Genomic DNA, 17,261 nt, shown 5'->3' with positions numbered 1-17,261 from the left:
CCACTTGACCTGGATTAGGTCATGTGGCGTTAATCTGACCAGAGTAGCTTTTCCCACCTTATGTGACAATTTTTTTAATATTCAAAGAGTGTAAATTCCTTTGCGAGGCAATGCATACCAAATATATGTTGCTTTCTAAATCACTTTTTAAAATTTTATGTACAGAGTTTATACTCGGGGATCTATGATGTTATTTAGATGAAAGAGAGAAAAGGGTAGAATTATATCACCCTGGCTACTTCACGTGTATTCTTTTCATGCAGGTCAGATATCGATGGAGGGCTTTGCGCGATATCTGAACGGGGAAGAGAACAGCATCATTCCCCCAGAGAAGCTGGACCAGAGTGAAGACATGACCTTTCCACTCTCTCAATATTTCATCAACTCCTCACACAACACATACCTCACAGGTACGTGCGCAGAGATGTGAGTCAGAAGGTAAGACACTCAGTCGGTCTAATTGCACAGGTACATCCTTTATTCTTCTCTACAAATGAGCGGATCAGTCATGCATTAAGAAGCAGAATTAAAGTGCCGCGAGCGAGAACGTTCAACTTTATACCTCGCAGGTCAGTTAATCTAATCTGGTGATGCATCTAAAGCTTCCTTTCCCGTGTTACCACTCAAGAGGTTATCCAATCAACTCATAGCCTGAGACTCCTTTCATTGTCATTCATGAGTTAAATATTTCTGCCGACTGGTAGTCACAGTAGCTGCTTCTTGGCAGTGTGCCACAGAGGTGTTTGCAATACAGGGGGCCATTTTCTCCTCAATGGATATTAGAATTCATCTATTCAGATCTATTCTGAGAGGAAACCGAAGTGCATTGAATCTTTCAAGTGAATCAAACCTCTCGAGCAGTGGGGGGGGGGGGGAAATGGAATTGCTGTAATGCCCCAACCTCATAGACTGCGAAATAGAGAAATGAGAAAAACAAACAAGGGTTGTTTCGCTTTCTTCTCACGAACACAGCTTCCTTTACTTCTTTTCAAAGCGAAACAAGTTTTGCTGTTTTTAAGTGGGAGCAAGGAGGTGCACCTCTAAAGTGCAGGTTTGTGTCATTGCTGCAGAGGCATCTTAATCATGTGTTTGATAGTGACTAACGCAATAATGTTTGGTATACCTCCCTTGCTGGTTTTAAAAGGATATTAACTAAAAAGAAAAAAAAAAATTGAGGAAAAAAAAAAGCTTCTGAAAAGATCAGCATAACGAAGTGAGAGCCTCTCGTTTTCACATAGCTGTTTTTAATGTTGCAGGAAAGCAAACCGTTAATGCAAAGTGATAATTGCTTCACTAATGGCGACATGTTAAATGACTGCATTAGACGCTTCTACTGTTTTGTTTTGCTTTTTTCTTACTACTTGCCAGGAACTGAAAGGATTAATGAGCTGGCGTGTGCTTGTGTGTGTTGTGCAGCGGGCCAGCTCGCAGGAAACTCCTCGGTTGAGATGTACAAACAGGTCCTCCTGTCTGGGTGCCGCTGTATTGAACTGGATTGCTGGAAAGGACGCACCACAGAGGAAGAGCCTATCATCACTCATGGGTTTACAATGACAACTGAAATCTCTTTTAAGGTACGGGCAAAAACCCTTGATGCATGGGTAGGAGCAGAATATGATTTCCTGTCAGTGCAGTTTGGGTTACCTAAATGCTTTTTTATTAGAAGCTATCTTGTGTTTAAGTTGAAAATACCTGGAATCGGAGTCACCTCCTGGATTTAACTAAGAAAATAGGAACAAGCATCATATTTCATATATCCTGTTATTTGTCTAAACAAAAAATCCCGCATTGTTAATTAAATTAATATTAACTTTTATAGGAACAGACTTGACTTTCTGAGAAAGCTGTTTGTGGACTGAAAGTCAGCTGTGGACACAGTAAATAAATATCAGTTTGCGTTTGCTGACTGGTCACTGCGAGCTGATCAGTTCAAGGTTCTGCAGGTTTCAAATCCCTTTTTGCTCATTCTGAAAAATGAAACATTTGTGTCAGTGATGCTTCTGAATGACACTAAGCTCTGATAAATCAGAGCATTTGATGAACCTGCATTCCTTCTAGCCGCAGGCTGCTCTTCCTCCTCATCATCATCATCATCATCTGTAAGTGCGATCTCCAGGCTTCTCTTTGGCCATTTGACAGATATATGCAGCACCAAACTGCAGTCTAAAAAACACACCACTTCCTCTGGTCTCCAAGCAACAAGTAACAAACTGGAACACATTTTGTCCATGCATGTCTTTCTTTCCACCTCAAGCACTACTCCTGTTGCGAGTGCGGCGCCGCACTGTTTATGTGAGGAGTGGATTACTGGAAATACAAATGCAGTTTTAAAATGACAGTTGAATTTATTCATTTAAAAAAAAAAGCTATCCAATCCAGTGTTCATTTATTAAAAATGTTATTGACCCACCTCCCTAAACAAATACACTTTTTTAATCGTTGTGTGGCACATTCAACAGTAGATGTACTGGAAGAAGGACAGCGTGACTTTAACTAGGCCACCTCAAAAGTCTCCTTGTATTTACTCAGGTTAACTTCATCTGATAGCAAAAATTATTTTTAGAATGTGAGGCATTTCGGTGCAACAAAAAAAAAAATCGAATGAAATCTCGAACACAGTAAATACTTTTTCACAGCACTGTACTTTTTAAAAATCTGTAACATTTTTGGATGTGTAGTTGTATTATTTTAATATTTTTAAATATATATACAGTACAGACCAAAAGTTTGGACACACCTTCTCATTGACTTCAAACTTTTGGTCTGTACTGTATTTAAGTAAATAATACATTCTGTTAGAAATAATGCACAGTATTAAAACACATTTTGTGTTTGTGGAACGCAGCACAAAATGTTGTGCAGTGAAAGGATGTGGCAGAACCTCTCACAAGTTCTGAGGACTCATTTGTAAAAACATTTTTTGCAACATCCATGACATCTTATTTTTACTTTAGTTGTCTGAATCTAAAAATGTAAAACAGTTGCTCTAACTCCAAATATATCAACTATGTGACCAAAACACATTTAAATTGGAAAATGCAATAAATCCATAACTTAACGTTATTTTAAAGAATTTTTTTATTCTGCCATTCGGTTGTATACAGCCGGTATTGAAAAGACTGGCAGCATCAACAAACACTATACGAGTTAAGAGTAGACAAAGAAACGCAGAGTTGGATAAAAAAAAAAATTTAAGAAAAACAAAAAGTGGGACATGCATGCTGCAAATTGCATGAGGCGCAGATGCACTGAATAGTCCTAAAGAGAAGAGCCAGGGGGTAATTTATCAAGGTCTTAAGAGAGGGAGAGCACAATAAGAAAATATTATTCAAAGGACGAAAAATATAGCTTTAAACGCTTAAGAATTGAGTAGATGTCAAGAGAAAAAAATAAATAAATGGGTGAATTGATTGATACTGGAAATTCTAATCTAATTTGACTAAGAGAAGGAGCCTAATGGAATTAAAGTGGGAAGCAAAAAGAGGGGAGCTGAGACAGATGGAGGAGAGCTAAAGATAAAGAAGGCTGCTGATTTTAGTGAAAGACATGGTGCAAATGGAAATGAAGGCATTAGCTTAACTGACACTGTTGTTAACAACGATGTAATTGATTTGGACGATCAGTGGTTCAGAAGACTGATTTCAGACTGGTTCCTCTGAATGTGACAGAACCTCATCAGTCATATAAAACAGACATTAATGATTGGGAAATCAAAACAGTGCAGTAATTGAAATTATTTCATTGATACTGACTCCCTTTCACTGTAATGATCTTACTTCATATGACCAGCTGTCAAGAATGCTTTAAAATAAAGTCATATGTAAACCTGGGTAAATTGACACATTGCTGTTGTTCAGGATCTCTTTCGTGTTTGCTTTTGTGTTCAGGAAGTGATCGAGGCGATTGCAGAGTGTGCCTTCAAGACCTCGCCATTTCCTGTCATCCTGTCTTTCGAGAACCACGTGGACTCGTAAGTCGGCACCTACCAGCTTTGACCTTTTTGATGAGCACAAAGCATTTGCCAACTGTCAGTTACCAGGATGAGGAGAACATTTTGATTGGTTGTTCTAGCTTTAATATCTCCTAGGGGATGTCAGGGAAGGAACATACATATTCAGCGAATTGACATTTAGCGGAGAAATCATGATTGTTTCTCTGTGCTTTTGTGCCTGTGTGTCCATGTCGGCGTGTGCGTGTGTGTGATGAATCGAAGACCAAAGCAGCAGGCGAAGATGGCAGAGTACTGCCGGTCAATATTTGGAGACGCATTACTGATGGAGCCACTGGAGAAATATCCTGTGAGTACACAGGATCCTCGAACACACTCTACATGTTCACATTCTCACTCTGACATTCACACTTTCAGCAGCTCCTTCTCTTCTTAACACGCACCCCGATACATAAAACATGGCATGCAGTGAAGTGTTCAGAAGGCATTAACCCACGGAAGAGTGCACTCAGGAGCCAAAGGAGTGTTTGCATGTGGTTCTTGGAAGGTGGCATTTTGAGGTGAAAAGTAAGAACTGACTGTTTTTAACTCAAAGTAACTGAAGGGTTATACACAGTATCGGTGTATTCAATCACCATGGAAATGGGGATTGAATACACCGATACTGTGTATAACTAATAAATATATATATATATATATATATATATATATATATATATATATATATATATATATATATTAGTATTATTGTGAAAGGAACTCAAGCAACAGGTGTTGTGTTATTTACCTGTAGACCAATCTATTTAAACAAAAATATAGAAATTACTGCAAATTCTTATAGCCTCTCCAGAGCGTCTGTCCCTTTCACTCACACACACCAGCAACTGTTTACATGCCACAGAAACCAACTTCAGATGACTCATCGCAGAATCACTCCTATTTGTCTGCATCACCTCTGTGCCATGACTGGGACTGGAAATGACAGGCGTTTAAGATTAAATGAAAGTGTTTTATGCCGTAATCACAACATGGCTTTCCTTGGCAGCCCTTTATCAGCCTTTCCTCTGTTGCCATGGCTACTAGAGAAAAGCTTGCATTGTCCCTTTGTGGCCAAATGCTCAACCCTCCCCCCTCCACCCAAAAGACGTCTTTGTGTGTGTGATGACGCAGGCATCCCGCGCGAGGCAAATATAGACACTTGTCGTACAAACTCTCACATGGACGCACTCTCCGAACTTGAAAACACACACACACACGCACATGCAGCACACACACTTTAGCACAGAAGTTATTCCCCTCACATTTTTCAGCAGGGAAATTGCTGTCCCTGTTGGAATAACACCACGGAGGAGCGAAAGTTCCCACCACTCTGAGGCAGCATTATCTCACACACGCAGGGAGTTCCACCAGTCCTGCCGCTTGCCAAAGACACATCCATCTGAGAATTACAGCCCTCTGTCAGGGTTTGACATTGACGTATTATCAGGGAGAAGCCTTTTGAATAGAGTGGCAGAGGAGGGAAAGTGAAGGGGAGGGAGAAAACGAGAGCCACACCAAGGGCGGAGCTGGCGGTAGAGCGAACGTACCTTTGAAGAATGAGATTTTTTTTACCACTGAGCTTGTAATAACTGGGAAAGGTGAGAGCAATGACAACCACTCCCCTCTGGCAGCGAGGCAGCCATGTATACAGCATATCGAATAGAATATCAGCTCTGTGAGTCCATAGGCGCACTGTCAGATAAGGGAAATATAGCTAGATTGGTTCCAGCTCAACCAAGGGTGAGGATAAAGAGGATTAAGATTTTGTAGAACTGAAGTTCCTCCTTCATCTCCTCTTTACAAAGATCTTTTTCACTACATTTACTGATGCAGACTTATTTGTTGGTTCCCTTCCACAATGAAACAAAGCAGGGGGGAAAAAAGCACAATTATCTCTACTACTAAAACCTAAAGCTGATTTGCATCCTTTGTGGATTATTCAATATTTAACACAAATCGAACTTTGCTTTTGATTTCAATTTTCCATCCATTTTCTTCTGCTTCTCTGGGGTTGTTAAAAATTATTAGGGTGAGCCCTCCATGGTCCTCCTCCATGAAGCCATCCACACACTTCAGTGTTGTGGATGGCTCTTTTGCACTATCCATGTAATCATTCTGGGTTGTATTTCCTCTTAGGTTCAGTCTAGGAGATTGGCTATAGCTCCATGAATCTTAAACGTTTTAATTCTATTACCCACTATGGCCACATCAACATGAAGCCACTTGGAGAGAGTCTTCTCTTTCTGATCTGCTGAAACATGCCGGCTTTGCTTCCTCTGTTCCCTCTTCAGTGTGGTGCAAACTACCCGGTAGCTTGTCAGGTCCTTTGAAACTCCGAATAAGAACCTCTGATACAATGTCAAAACATATTATGTAGCATAGTTTTAAAACAAGCAATCTCATTTCACAATTTATTTTAGTAGATGCATCTATCATATCAAAGACTTTTAGAAATGCATTATAAAATTACTTGGATTTGAATCACTTTTCAGAAGAAAACTCTACATCTTTTCAATGAGCTCCAACAAATTCATCACTGTCTATTAGTTTTGTTTTGTTTATTTTACACTGAAGCTGTTCAGTAAACAGCAATGGTGCTTTAGCTACAATGCTCGTGAAATGTTGTGGAGTACAAATATCTTCATCACAATAACTGAAAAATATGTACATTCTTTAAAAAATGAAAGTGTTTATCTTGAAAGTTCTTTTCAATCCCGTTGATTGAAGCAGCCTGCAAACCAGAATTGGCAAGCAGCGATGCACTCAGCCAGAAAGCAGACAGGACTGAGAATAATAGGTGGAAGCGAGTGCAGACAGAAGACTGCAAAACAATATTCCACCCACCGAAGACGAAGGTGATGCAGCTTCGTGTTGAAATGTCAGTTCTCCATCGCTGTCTCCGGTCCGACTTGCCGCATTATATATCACCTGGCTTTTGATTGAATTATTTGTTTTCCTACAATGTTTAACAACATAAAGGTATAAACTGACATTAGTTTGAAGGTGAAAATCGATATAAGCAACTGTTGTTACAAGTTTAATTTTATTTTTGTAATCCAGGTCAAAAGGTAACCTGTTTGTTATATAGAGCCATTACATAGAGAGATATATTTTAAATTCAAAATTCAATTTCTCAGAAAATCTGAATACAACATAAGGCGAATTTTTAAAAAGCCTTTAAAATACAGAACAGATATGTCAAATAGTCTTCACAGTCAAGAGGAAGAATGCCGCCTTAAGAGTTGTCCAGCTGACAGTCTACGATACTCTCCGCTAAGATTGCAAGCCTCAACAGGGCTTTGCTGGTTGTTCAGCTAAGGATGTATCCAGTACATAAATAACATGTTGACGTAGGGCAAAAAAATCATCCAAAAGCTTCAGCGATAATAATATCCCTGGGAGAGTCATAAACCGAATTCCATTAAAGAGCTTGAAGGGGATTCTTGATGCATGGACTGCAGCTGGAGTCGCAGCTTTAGGAGTTATCAAGCACAGACTCACTTCTGCAATAGAGACAGGATTAGAAATGTCTTTCCCGGGCTGAAGAGAAAAAGGACTGGACTCTGGATTAGTGGTCTAAAGTTCTTCTTTACTAAAAAATGTTCACTTAATTTGGAAATCAAGGATGCAGAGCCAGGAAGAAGAGTGGAGGGTCCCAGAATTCACTTTGCTTGAAGGTCCAGTGTGATGTTTCCTCAGTCGGGGATGATTTGTGTTGACATGTGATCTGCTGCTGTGGATCCGCTGTTTTTTAATCAAGCCTGAAGCTAGCTCAGCATTCAACCAGGAAAAGCCGCTGAGCTTTACGAACATGCTGATTTCATTTTTTGAGCAAGACCTGCCACCTGCCCACACTGCCTACGGCACCATAAACTGGTTGAATGAGGATGGTATCACTATGCTTGACTGGCCAACAAAAACCCTCCAGAACTAAATCCCACGGAGAAAGGGGTTTACTCGAGAGGAAGATATGCAAACAATGCAGACGAGCTTAAGGCTCCGATCAAATCAACCTGAGCTTCTTTAACCCGTCAGCAGAGCCAGAGCCTGACCGTCTCCATGCCACACTGGAATGACCCAGTCATTCATGCAAAAGGAAACCCAACCAAGTGCTGAGTGCATAACCACGATTTCCCTCGATTGCCGTTTCCGTCCTAAAAATCCTCCTTTATTTGTCCAAAGTAAGAATTTGGGTTTTAAATTTTCTGTAATTTATATCAATTTGTGTTCCAATTGGCAAATAAATCTATATAATGAGATTTCCTTTTTTTAAAATTGGTTTATGTAAATTGCTGCCTGCAGAGTCTGCAACCATAGAAGTTAAAACCTGTGCAGAAATATTGATTCCCATTTTTCAGCCAGGAAAACGGTAACTTAATAAACCAGCAAAGAGCAGCACAAACTGAAACCAAATATTTATTTTATTTTGTCCTACACAGTGTAAATATAGCATTTTTCTTAACTGTGGCAATGATTATTCATGGCATGTTGTGATAGGTGAAAGCTAGTAGGCAAAGGTCGCTCGAGAGATGCAGCTTATGACATTTTAAAGCATAAAGTGGAGAGAACCGTCCAGTAAAGCGCACAAACAGTTTAGAGATTTTAGAGAAAGCTGACCTGATTACAGCTGAGCTTTACTTCAATAGTTATACATTTTCTTTATCTTTTTATTGCATCTGCTTGGAGTCAAGATTTAATGCATCTTCCAATGGTGTGAGTAGAACCATTTCAAGCCAATGCAAAAGGATGTCTAGTCGTTTTAGCATCATTTCCCTGCAACAACAGCAGAGAGGTATCGAGTATGTCTGCTGGTGATAGAAAGTAGGCTATTAGACTGTTAAATCTTGTCTTAATCTGCTGTGTGAATCACCAAACTCCCCTTTCTTGTAAACATTCAGAAAGACTGAGGAAACAAGAATATGTTCATGGCTGATAAGTTGTTAACACTGTAGCTGTGCATGTGTACATGTACTCATCATTAGTGCAAGCTTTTTTTTAAAAAAAAAAAAAGAAATGAATTATTGATGAGGCTAAACACAGTGATCCTAAAGCAGTGCATCCCATTAATAATTCAAAACTCTGCCGACTTCAGGCTCGCTCTCTTATGAGTTTGGGTTTGATGCTCAGTTTCCTCCCAAGACGCTGATTGAGGTGTTGATCTGTAATGATCAGCACAGCTTCTTAGGATCTCCAGAGAACTTTTTTCTTCTCCTCACTAACACAAATTTACATTTTGAACAACCTTAAATAAGACATCATAAGCGATGTTTGCACTTTTGTTTACGTTTTCAGTTTTCCACTGCGATTTTAGGATTTCTGAACTGAAACACATTCCCCCCCCTTTTCACAGTTATCTTTCTGTCTCTCCATCTTCGTCTGCACTCCTTTCAGCTTGACGCTGGAGTCCCACTTCCCAGCCCCATGGATCTGATGGGGAAGATCCTGGTGAAGAATAAAAAGAAACATCACAAAGCTGAAGGAAGCACCAAGAAAAAGCTCTCTGAGCAGGTTTCCAACACTTGCAGTGATTCCTCAAGCGTGTGTGAGCCATCCTCCCCCAGCGCAGGTACGGCACACCTGATATCGCACAGACGCTTTCAGAGGTCCAAAACACAATAAATCTTTGCATGAGACACCGTCGCACATGTTTTATGGTGTAAAATGTAACCATCTGGCTGAAAATATGCTGTGGAACAAAACTTCTCTGGCGCCCAGAGACTGAAGCAGCGAAGCAAAACCCTACTGTTGTTCTGCATTTGATCATTTTTATGGCTCTTTCCATCAGTCCAGGATATTATTGGCTGCTGCACACACCTTCTGGGGCTCCTTAAACACTAGCCAGAGGCAGCCGTCAACTTGTTGCCGTGTGTTGGTGTGTGTGTGCGTGTGTGTGGGTGTGTGCGTGCGTGCGTGTGTGTGTGTGTGCATGCAGCTGTGTATGCATTATGTTGTAACTGTATCACAGCTGCTCCCTGGCTTGAGTTTCCTCAGATCTGTTAACAGCCAGGCTGTAGTGTGTCACACGTTTTCAAATGTGTGTATGAAATCCACCTCTTATTCCTAGAATTTATGCTGTATTTCTTGCACACACTGCCCCCTGGTGATATAGCATTGGTATGCCAGCACCAAAATCTTTTTTTTTTTTTTTTTTAAATAGTGAGTCTTTATTTGAGAGTGGTCAGACAGGAGAGTGGGTAATGAGAGAGGGGTAAGATATGCAACAAAATGGTCATCAGGGGTCATCCGGGACTCAAAACTGAGCAACCTGCCACATTGAGGACTTTCCACACATGGGTTGTGCTTTACTCTTGTGCCACTGCAGCACCCAATCCAAAATTCAGAAGCAATAATTAGGTCAATCTGTAGAAACACACATTTTTATCAGTGTAATGGCATTGAAAGAATAAAAAGAACTCAGTTTTTATCTATTTTAGCAAGTGAATCAAAAAATAAAGTGAAAACAGTAAATGGAGTTTGAAAAAAAAAGCAATAAAAATGAAAAAAGTTTTTTTTTTGTTTGTTTTGTTTTTTCCTCCAAGGTTCAACTAAAGAAGAGACGGCTGATTCGTCACAACCCTCTGACGGCGCTGAGCTCAACCTGAGACCACATGGCAGAAAGTCTATTGGTGAGTGATGACCTAAGCCTAAAATCATTTGTGTGGTCGTCATTAGGCTGGAGCTGTAGGTCACTTTGACCATTATCTTACACATAATTTCCTTTGTCAGTGTGAGCTAAGATATAGATGAAGAAACTGAGTCGGTCTCTCAATATGCATGCAGAGAGGCTGGGTGAGTTTCAGCTTAGTAATATTAAAATAAATATCTGTCACTGAGCTCCATCAGTTACAGCTTCTTGGCCGTAGACTCGTAGACTTTCTGGAAATGTCAAATAAACTTTTGCGATTAATTTTCATTTAACTGTAACTCATATTTTAGGTGAGGTGGAGGCCGAAAGCGATGAAGAGGATGACGATGATGATGACTGTAAAAAGGGCTCAATGGATGAGGTGTGTATGGAGGAAGTGGCACACATATCAAGTGGGTTGGACATTTTAAAAATGTCCAACCCACTCGGACATTTGTGTCACAACTGCACTAACTGTACTTGTGAATTTCACAAATTCACAAATAAAAATCTTATAATCGTTCCGACTTTTTGCATTAATCCTCAACTGAATCACCACCAGCTCTTCAAGGTGATGTTTCTACCAGCTTTGCACTTTGATGGAGAAGCACTGCTGCTCATTCTAAACAGCTCAAGCTCAGCCTAATTGGATGGAGTGATTCAGCAATGTCTATATTGCAAAGAGACTGCAATTAATATTAACTATTTATTTAATTACCTTGCAGTCAGGCTCTGTGTCCCTGTAATGTACTTACTGATACTTTTATATTTGCGGATAATTAAAAGTACTTCATTACTTTCATTGAGATTAAAGTAATCAATTAATTTCTTTTAAGTAGCTGGAAACTGTGTGCAGTGTTGATTTTCTGCCCAAAACTTTGTTTTGCATTTAGATGTTTTATCTAACTTTATGATACTGTTCCTGTATATTTTTATAGAGACTTAATTATACACATCGGCTTCTACTTAGTTACTTACTACTTATTTATACTGAATGTTATTGCTGTTATCAGCTAAATATATATTCAGGACAAACTTTTCAGATTTTAATTTCTAAAAATGTTTGCACTGATTTACATCCAGCTACAAAATTTCAAGAATATTTACCAGGATGAAAATATGTATGGTCGTGATGTGATTGAACATGAAAAGTTTCAAGGAGCGTAAATCTTTCTGCAAGCCACAGTTTTTAAATAGTGCTAATGATTTAGAATTGTTTGAATAGTTTTTTTACTTGCACATCTGAGGTTGTCTGCAAATATTTGATGTTTTTTAAAAAATCTTTTTGTCTCCTCTTACCTTGAGTAAAAACCCTTTTCAATCAGATCTTATTCTATGAGGACCTTTAGTCTTTGTTGTATTTAAAAGACACTTCAAACTGGGATTGAAAAGTGCTTCAATAATTCCAAAGTGAAAAAAAAAAGAAAAGATTTTTGCAGGTCATTGTTAACCAAAAGCAAAAACAAATAAAAGAGCGTGTCCAAAACAGGGAGGCGATGCATTTTAGCCCCAAGGGTTCACCTCTTCTGTCGCAGAGGCTTTGTGAAGGTTATTGCAGTGTGCAATAGTGACCTTCTGTATTGGTCTTTACTGCACTGGACTTGAAGACGTATCTGAGCTATTTTCTGCTAACAGCTTTAGGGGCTTCAGAGGGGTCCCTAACTCAAAGCCACCCTTCTTTTGATTGGTTTCTTCGCTGTCTGTGAACCACTGGCTTTGCTGTTACACCATCCGTTTCTCCATAAAGAAAAAAAAGAATCTGTTTTATTTCCAGTTCAATCTGTTGTACAGGTGAACACCAGTGTAGCTGTACTTTTTAAAACGGTCTTTACGTAGATAGGGATGTTGTCTAGCTGGATTTCAATCCCTTAAAATAATAGCAAACTGAATCAATGTACGCTAAACTCCAACTGATAAAGAGTTTTATTTTGCTTACCTTTTTTTGTTGTCAAACTGTTTTATTGAGAAATCAGACATGAGAATTACAACCTCAACAATACATGTTTGTTTTCTTTTTTTATGTGAACATAAAACATAAAGACAATACAAAATTAAAACAAAACAAAAGTGACATAAATAAGGACATTCTCAAGACCCAATCACCTCCCCCAACCCACCCTCCTCCCCTTTTCCTGGGACTTACATCTGATCACATCGATAATCAAAACAAATCATCTTCAAATAGGGTTATTAATATATTGCTGAAGGGGTTGCCAAGTTCTGTTGAATATTTTGCTTACCTTTTTGAATTGAAGTGAACTACTGGTCCCCTGTTGCTTAGAGCAGATTTTCTTTTTTCCTATTTTTTCCTGACCTCCGTCACACTGCTTTATACCTTGCGTTTCCATGGCGACCATACACTCCCTTAGCTGGATACTTCTCCAGCACTCTAGTGTTGCCCTCCTACTATTTCAACATTAATCCAGAGTATGCCATATCTACACATAAGCGCCACTGCTTCAGAATTTGCACATGTACTTCCAAAATTTTGCCGCAAAATTGGATTATATATATATATTTTTTTTTTCATCAGAACACAACTTAAGCTAACGCTACACTACGCAGCTGCTCTGTCTGCAGTGATGAAAATTTTGTCACCTTGGAATGCTGATGTGGCAGCCAGAACCAACTTTGTGAATAATTCACTTAATTCACTTAAAGCTACGTTTTTCAATAAGCTCATATACGTGGCCAGATGGGAGAGAGTGTGAGAACAGCTTAAAGATGGTGTGTCTCTTCATGCACAGGGCACAGCAGGCAGTGAGGCGTTCGCCACAGAGGAAATGTCCAACCTGGTCATCTACATCCAGCCTGTCAAGTTCTACTCCTTCGAGACGTCCAAAAGTAAGCAAGACCAATCAACATTTTACAAGTGTAATAGTAAATGGAAACATCCAGCCTCCATTTAGGCACACTGAGAAAAACCAACCATGTTAATTTTTCTTGTATTCTGTATTATATAACTGTAAACGATTATATGTTTGGCTTTAGTAGAAGATAGTTAAATAAAAATGAATGTTTCTTGTGAGAAGTGTGGGAATAGTGCCAATATATAATGTAGATTAAATGCCTATTCTCACAATAAGAAACTAATTGCATTTAAAAGCTGCAGCTGCTTTATTTAATGTTCCTACGTTGACCTGCAGAGATCAACCGGAGCTTCCAGATGTCCTCCTTTGTAGAGACCAAAGCTTTGGAGCAACTGACAAAGTCTCCAGTAGAGTTTGTGGAGTATCCTTCTTTAAGCACAGCGTTCTGCTTTTTGCTGTCTGGGAAACATTTGTTGCTATGCTCGTCTGGTTTCTGCTGCGACGGTAATGACTTAAAGCAGATGGAGGCCAACTTCACTCTGCTTCTGTGCTTTTCATCTCCTTTTATTCTGTGTTGCAATTTCACTCCATGACAGCAACAGTGACGTCACCAGCAGCAACGACACAGTTTAGGTCACGAATGCATCTGCGATGTGATGGTCATAATTATTTAGCTTTTTGATTATTTACTTTAGCAGTTCTTTTTGGAGAGCGCTGATGTTACAGAATACAACTTTAATTATTTTTAAATGCAAATTGGGTGTGGAAGTCTGATTTTATGGTGGATTCAGTTTAAAGAAGGTCAAAATTTCACATATAGGCTCAAATATCTACATACCTCACTGTTATGTGAACATATGTCTCATAGCCCACTGCGCTTTGACCACGTACTGATCCCAGCTATGAACAAGCGTGTGGTTAAATTTGTGTCTGACTCAGCATTGACAGAAAACATTTGGATGAGGTTTTGGGGTCTCAGTTTTAAAGGTGTAGTTGTTGTTTTGAGGTGAAGCTGAGGACTCCTCCTTTATTATTTTAACAATGCAATGCGGAGTGCTTTGTAGTTTGATGACTAAGCTGTGGATTTATATGCAGCTGTTCTTCACTTAATCGATTGCGCGTAGATACAACAAGCTGCAGCTGAGCAGGATCTACCCTAAAGGGACTCGAGTAGATTCATCCAACTACAACCCCCAGCTCTTCTGGAACGCCGGCTGTCAGCTGGTAGCTCTCAACTTCCAAACCATTGGTGAGGGAAGACAGCAACATCTTTTCAATAAATCTAATTGGCTAAAAGCTTTGTTCGTCCACAGCGTGCAGAAAAAATAAATCCTGTCTGTCGCCCTCAGACTTATCGATGCAGCTGAACCTGGGCATGTACGAGTACAATGGGAAATGTGGCTACAGACTGAAACCAGAGTTCATGAGACGGCCGGATAAACACTTCGATCCTTTTACCGAGAGCACAGTAGACGGGATAGTTGCCAACACACTGTCTGTTAAGGTGTGTGTATGTTCATATTGATCCCATTCAGCTTCTGTAGGTATGTCTGTGCATGCTTACCTGATAGAATAACTTGTGGCAGACGGCGGTTTTTTTTATCTCTGCGTGTTACTCAAAATCAGGTCAGGGTTCAATGAAAACGTTGCACGACTGCTTGTAAAATGTGATCATGTTTTTGATCTGGTTCCGGATCCAGAATGTCCTTCACTCAGCGATGCGATAACTTAATTTTCATTTATCACAGATCATCTCAGGTCAGTTCCTGACCGATAAGAAAGTAGGCACATACGTGGAGATCGACATGTTTGGCCTGCCAGTAGACACCAAGAGGAAAGCTTTCAAGACCAAGACATCTCAGGGCAACGCCGTCAACCCTCTCTGGGAAGAAGAGGCCATTGTTTTCAAAAAGGTGAACTTTACGTTAAAACTTCACCTAATGTCCAAGAAATTTAATAAAGTTGATTTCCCTTACATGTACAAAATCGCAAAGTAGAAATTTACTCAAGGATAAAATTATTAATATCTTGATGTAAAATACGATGAATGTATGGAACTGAATTTGGTCTTATTAATCTGTAATGCTAAATAATAGATAATGCTTAATAATGCATACTCTATTTTCTTTATCCATCCATCCATCCATTTTCTTTACACCCTTCTTCCCTAAATGGGGTCGGGATATTTTCTTTATTATTTTTTATTTATTTATTTACTGAAATGTTCTAAGTACCATACAGGTATTTGGTTAGATTTCTTTAATAGAGCTCTTCATCATCACCCTTACAATTCAGTTTTATATTTTTTTCACTCATATAATATGTGTACTTTTAGAGGATAATTTTAAATATCATAGAACAGCATATTTGTTTGGGAGAATCGCTTAATTTAGCACAGTACACTGCTTTCTGTTTAGAAATGCTTGCATTTGCATCAAACTAAACAGTGAAAACCAAAATATAATCTGGATCTTAATATAAACTGGACTAGAACGTTATAAAAAAAAAAAAATCACCTTTTATTCCTATGATGTTATCTGACCCTGTACATACTGTTATGTTTAGGTCGTCCTTCCTACACTGGCTTCACTGAGGATAGCAGTGTTTGAAGAAGGAGGAAAGTTTATTGGCCACCGCATCATGCCTGTTTCAGCCATCCGTCCAGGTGACAAAACTCATTCCTTCTTAATGTCATTTCAAACCATACGTTAAAAAAAATAAATAAACATTACATATTAACAGGCGTAAGATTATTACATTTTAAAATGTGGATACACGAGACATTAAAGGGCATCATTTTCTTCCTTTGCAGAAATGTAACATCTCTCATTTGTGTTTCAGGTTATCGATATATCAGTCTAAGGAATGAGAAGAACCAGTCGCTGATGCTACCCGCCCTCTTTGTTTACGTTGAAGTGAAGGACTACGTCCCAGACACATTTGCAGGTAAGCCATTGGCAGAGAAAGGAAATGGAAATCCTGTTTTGTCATCTGGAGTAACCAAATTTTTTTTTTTCTCCCTGCTCCTTAGACGTCATTGAAGCCTTGTCCAATCCCATCCGCTATGTCAACCTGATGGAGCAGAGAGCCAATCAGCTGGCTGCTCTCACCTTGGAGGAGGCAGGAGAAGAGGAAGGTGACAAAGAGGTATATGAATATTTTTTTTAAAAAACACGCTTTGCCTGGGGCGTGCTCCGGTGGCGTAGAGGTTAGCGCGCCCCACGTTTGAAGGCCTTCAGTCCTCGACGCGGCCGTCGCGGGTTCGATTCCCGGACCCGACGACATTTGCCACATGTCTTCCCCCTTTCCTGTCAGCCTACTGTGAAAAAAGGGACACTAGAGCCCACAAAAAGGACCCCCTGGTGGGGAAAAAAAAAAAACACGCTTTGCCTCACATAGAAGTCATTTTACATAAATGTCTATTTTTGGATTTATGTAGGATTTTATGTAGTTGACTATTTTGATAACAGCTTGAGATAAGCAAGTGTGTTCAAGAAAGGAGATATAAAGCAGCTTTGAGTTGTGTTTTTGACTGGTTTACGGTTCACATGACATCTAATCTTTTTATGTTAAAAATTAGCTCTGCAAAATATATAGAGGTCCTTCAAAGGTTTTCTTCTAGGTGATGCCTTTAGCTCTCCAATCCACCATCCTCTTCATAATAAAAATATGATGTACAGGAAACATTTAGGTGACGTTTTAGCCTTCTAAACTTCTTTTGAAATTTTGTACAGGCATAGCAAACAGTTCAGAGTGAAGCAGGTCACACGTTAAAGTAAATTTTATAAATTCGTTTCTAAATGATTTTAATTGAGGCTCAGAGAAGCCCGTACAACTC

The 17,261-nt window shown here is 39.3% G+C and overlaps 1 protein-coding gene across 1 annotated transcript in view; it reads left to right on the top strand.

Annotated features, from left to right (window-relative positions):
• LOC122825010 (1-phosphatidylinositol 4,5-bisphosphate phosphodiesterase beta-1) overlaps positions 1-17,261 on the top strand; it is a 129,300-nt gene that overhangs the window by 73,058 nt on the left and 38,981 nt on the right. Inside the window, exons 11-26 of the mRNA XM_044106045.1 lie at positions 208-215; positions 264-410; positions 1,417-1,574; positions 3,888-3,970; positions 4,214-4,298; positions 9,380-9,554; positions 10,528-10,614; positions 10,925-10,995; positions 13,361-13,457; positions 13,760-13,844; positions 14,548-14,672; positions 14,773-14,927; positions 15,172-15,336; positions 15,989-16,088; positions 16,265-16,369; positions 16,455-16,570. Coding sequence (XP_043961980.1) covers positions 208-215; positions 264-410; positions 1,417-1,574; positions 3,888-3,970; positions 4,214-4,298; positions 9,380-9,554; positions 10,528-10,614; positions 10,925-10,995; positions 13,361-13,457; positions 13,760-13,844; positions 14,548-14,672; positions 14,773-14,927; positions 15,172-15,336; positions 15,989-16,088; positions 16,265-16,369; positions 16,455-16,570 — 1,762 coding nt within the window. The remainder of the gene's footprint in view (positions 1-207; positions 216-263; positions 411-1,416; positions 1,575-3,887; positions 3,971-4,213; positions 4,299-9,379; positions 9,555-10,527; positions 10,615-10,924; positions 10,996-13,360; positions 13,458-13,759; positions 13,845-14,547; positions 14,673-14,772; positions 14,928-15,171; positions 15,337-15,988; positions 16,089-16,264; positions 16,370-16,454; positions 16,571-17,261) is intronic.

Source organism: Gambusia affinis, linkage group LG22, assembly GCF_019740435.1.
Source record: "Gambusia affinis linkage group LG22, SWU_Gaff_1.0, whole genome shotgun sequence".
NCBI classification, from domain to species: domain Eukaryota; kingdom Metazoa; phylum Chordata; class Actinopteri; order Cyprinodontiformes; family Poeciliidae; genus Gambusia; species Gambusia affinis.
This window is presented reverse-complemented; position numbering and strand designations above follow the sequence as displayed.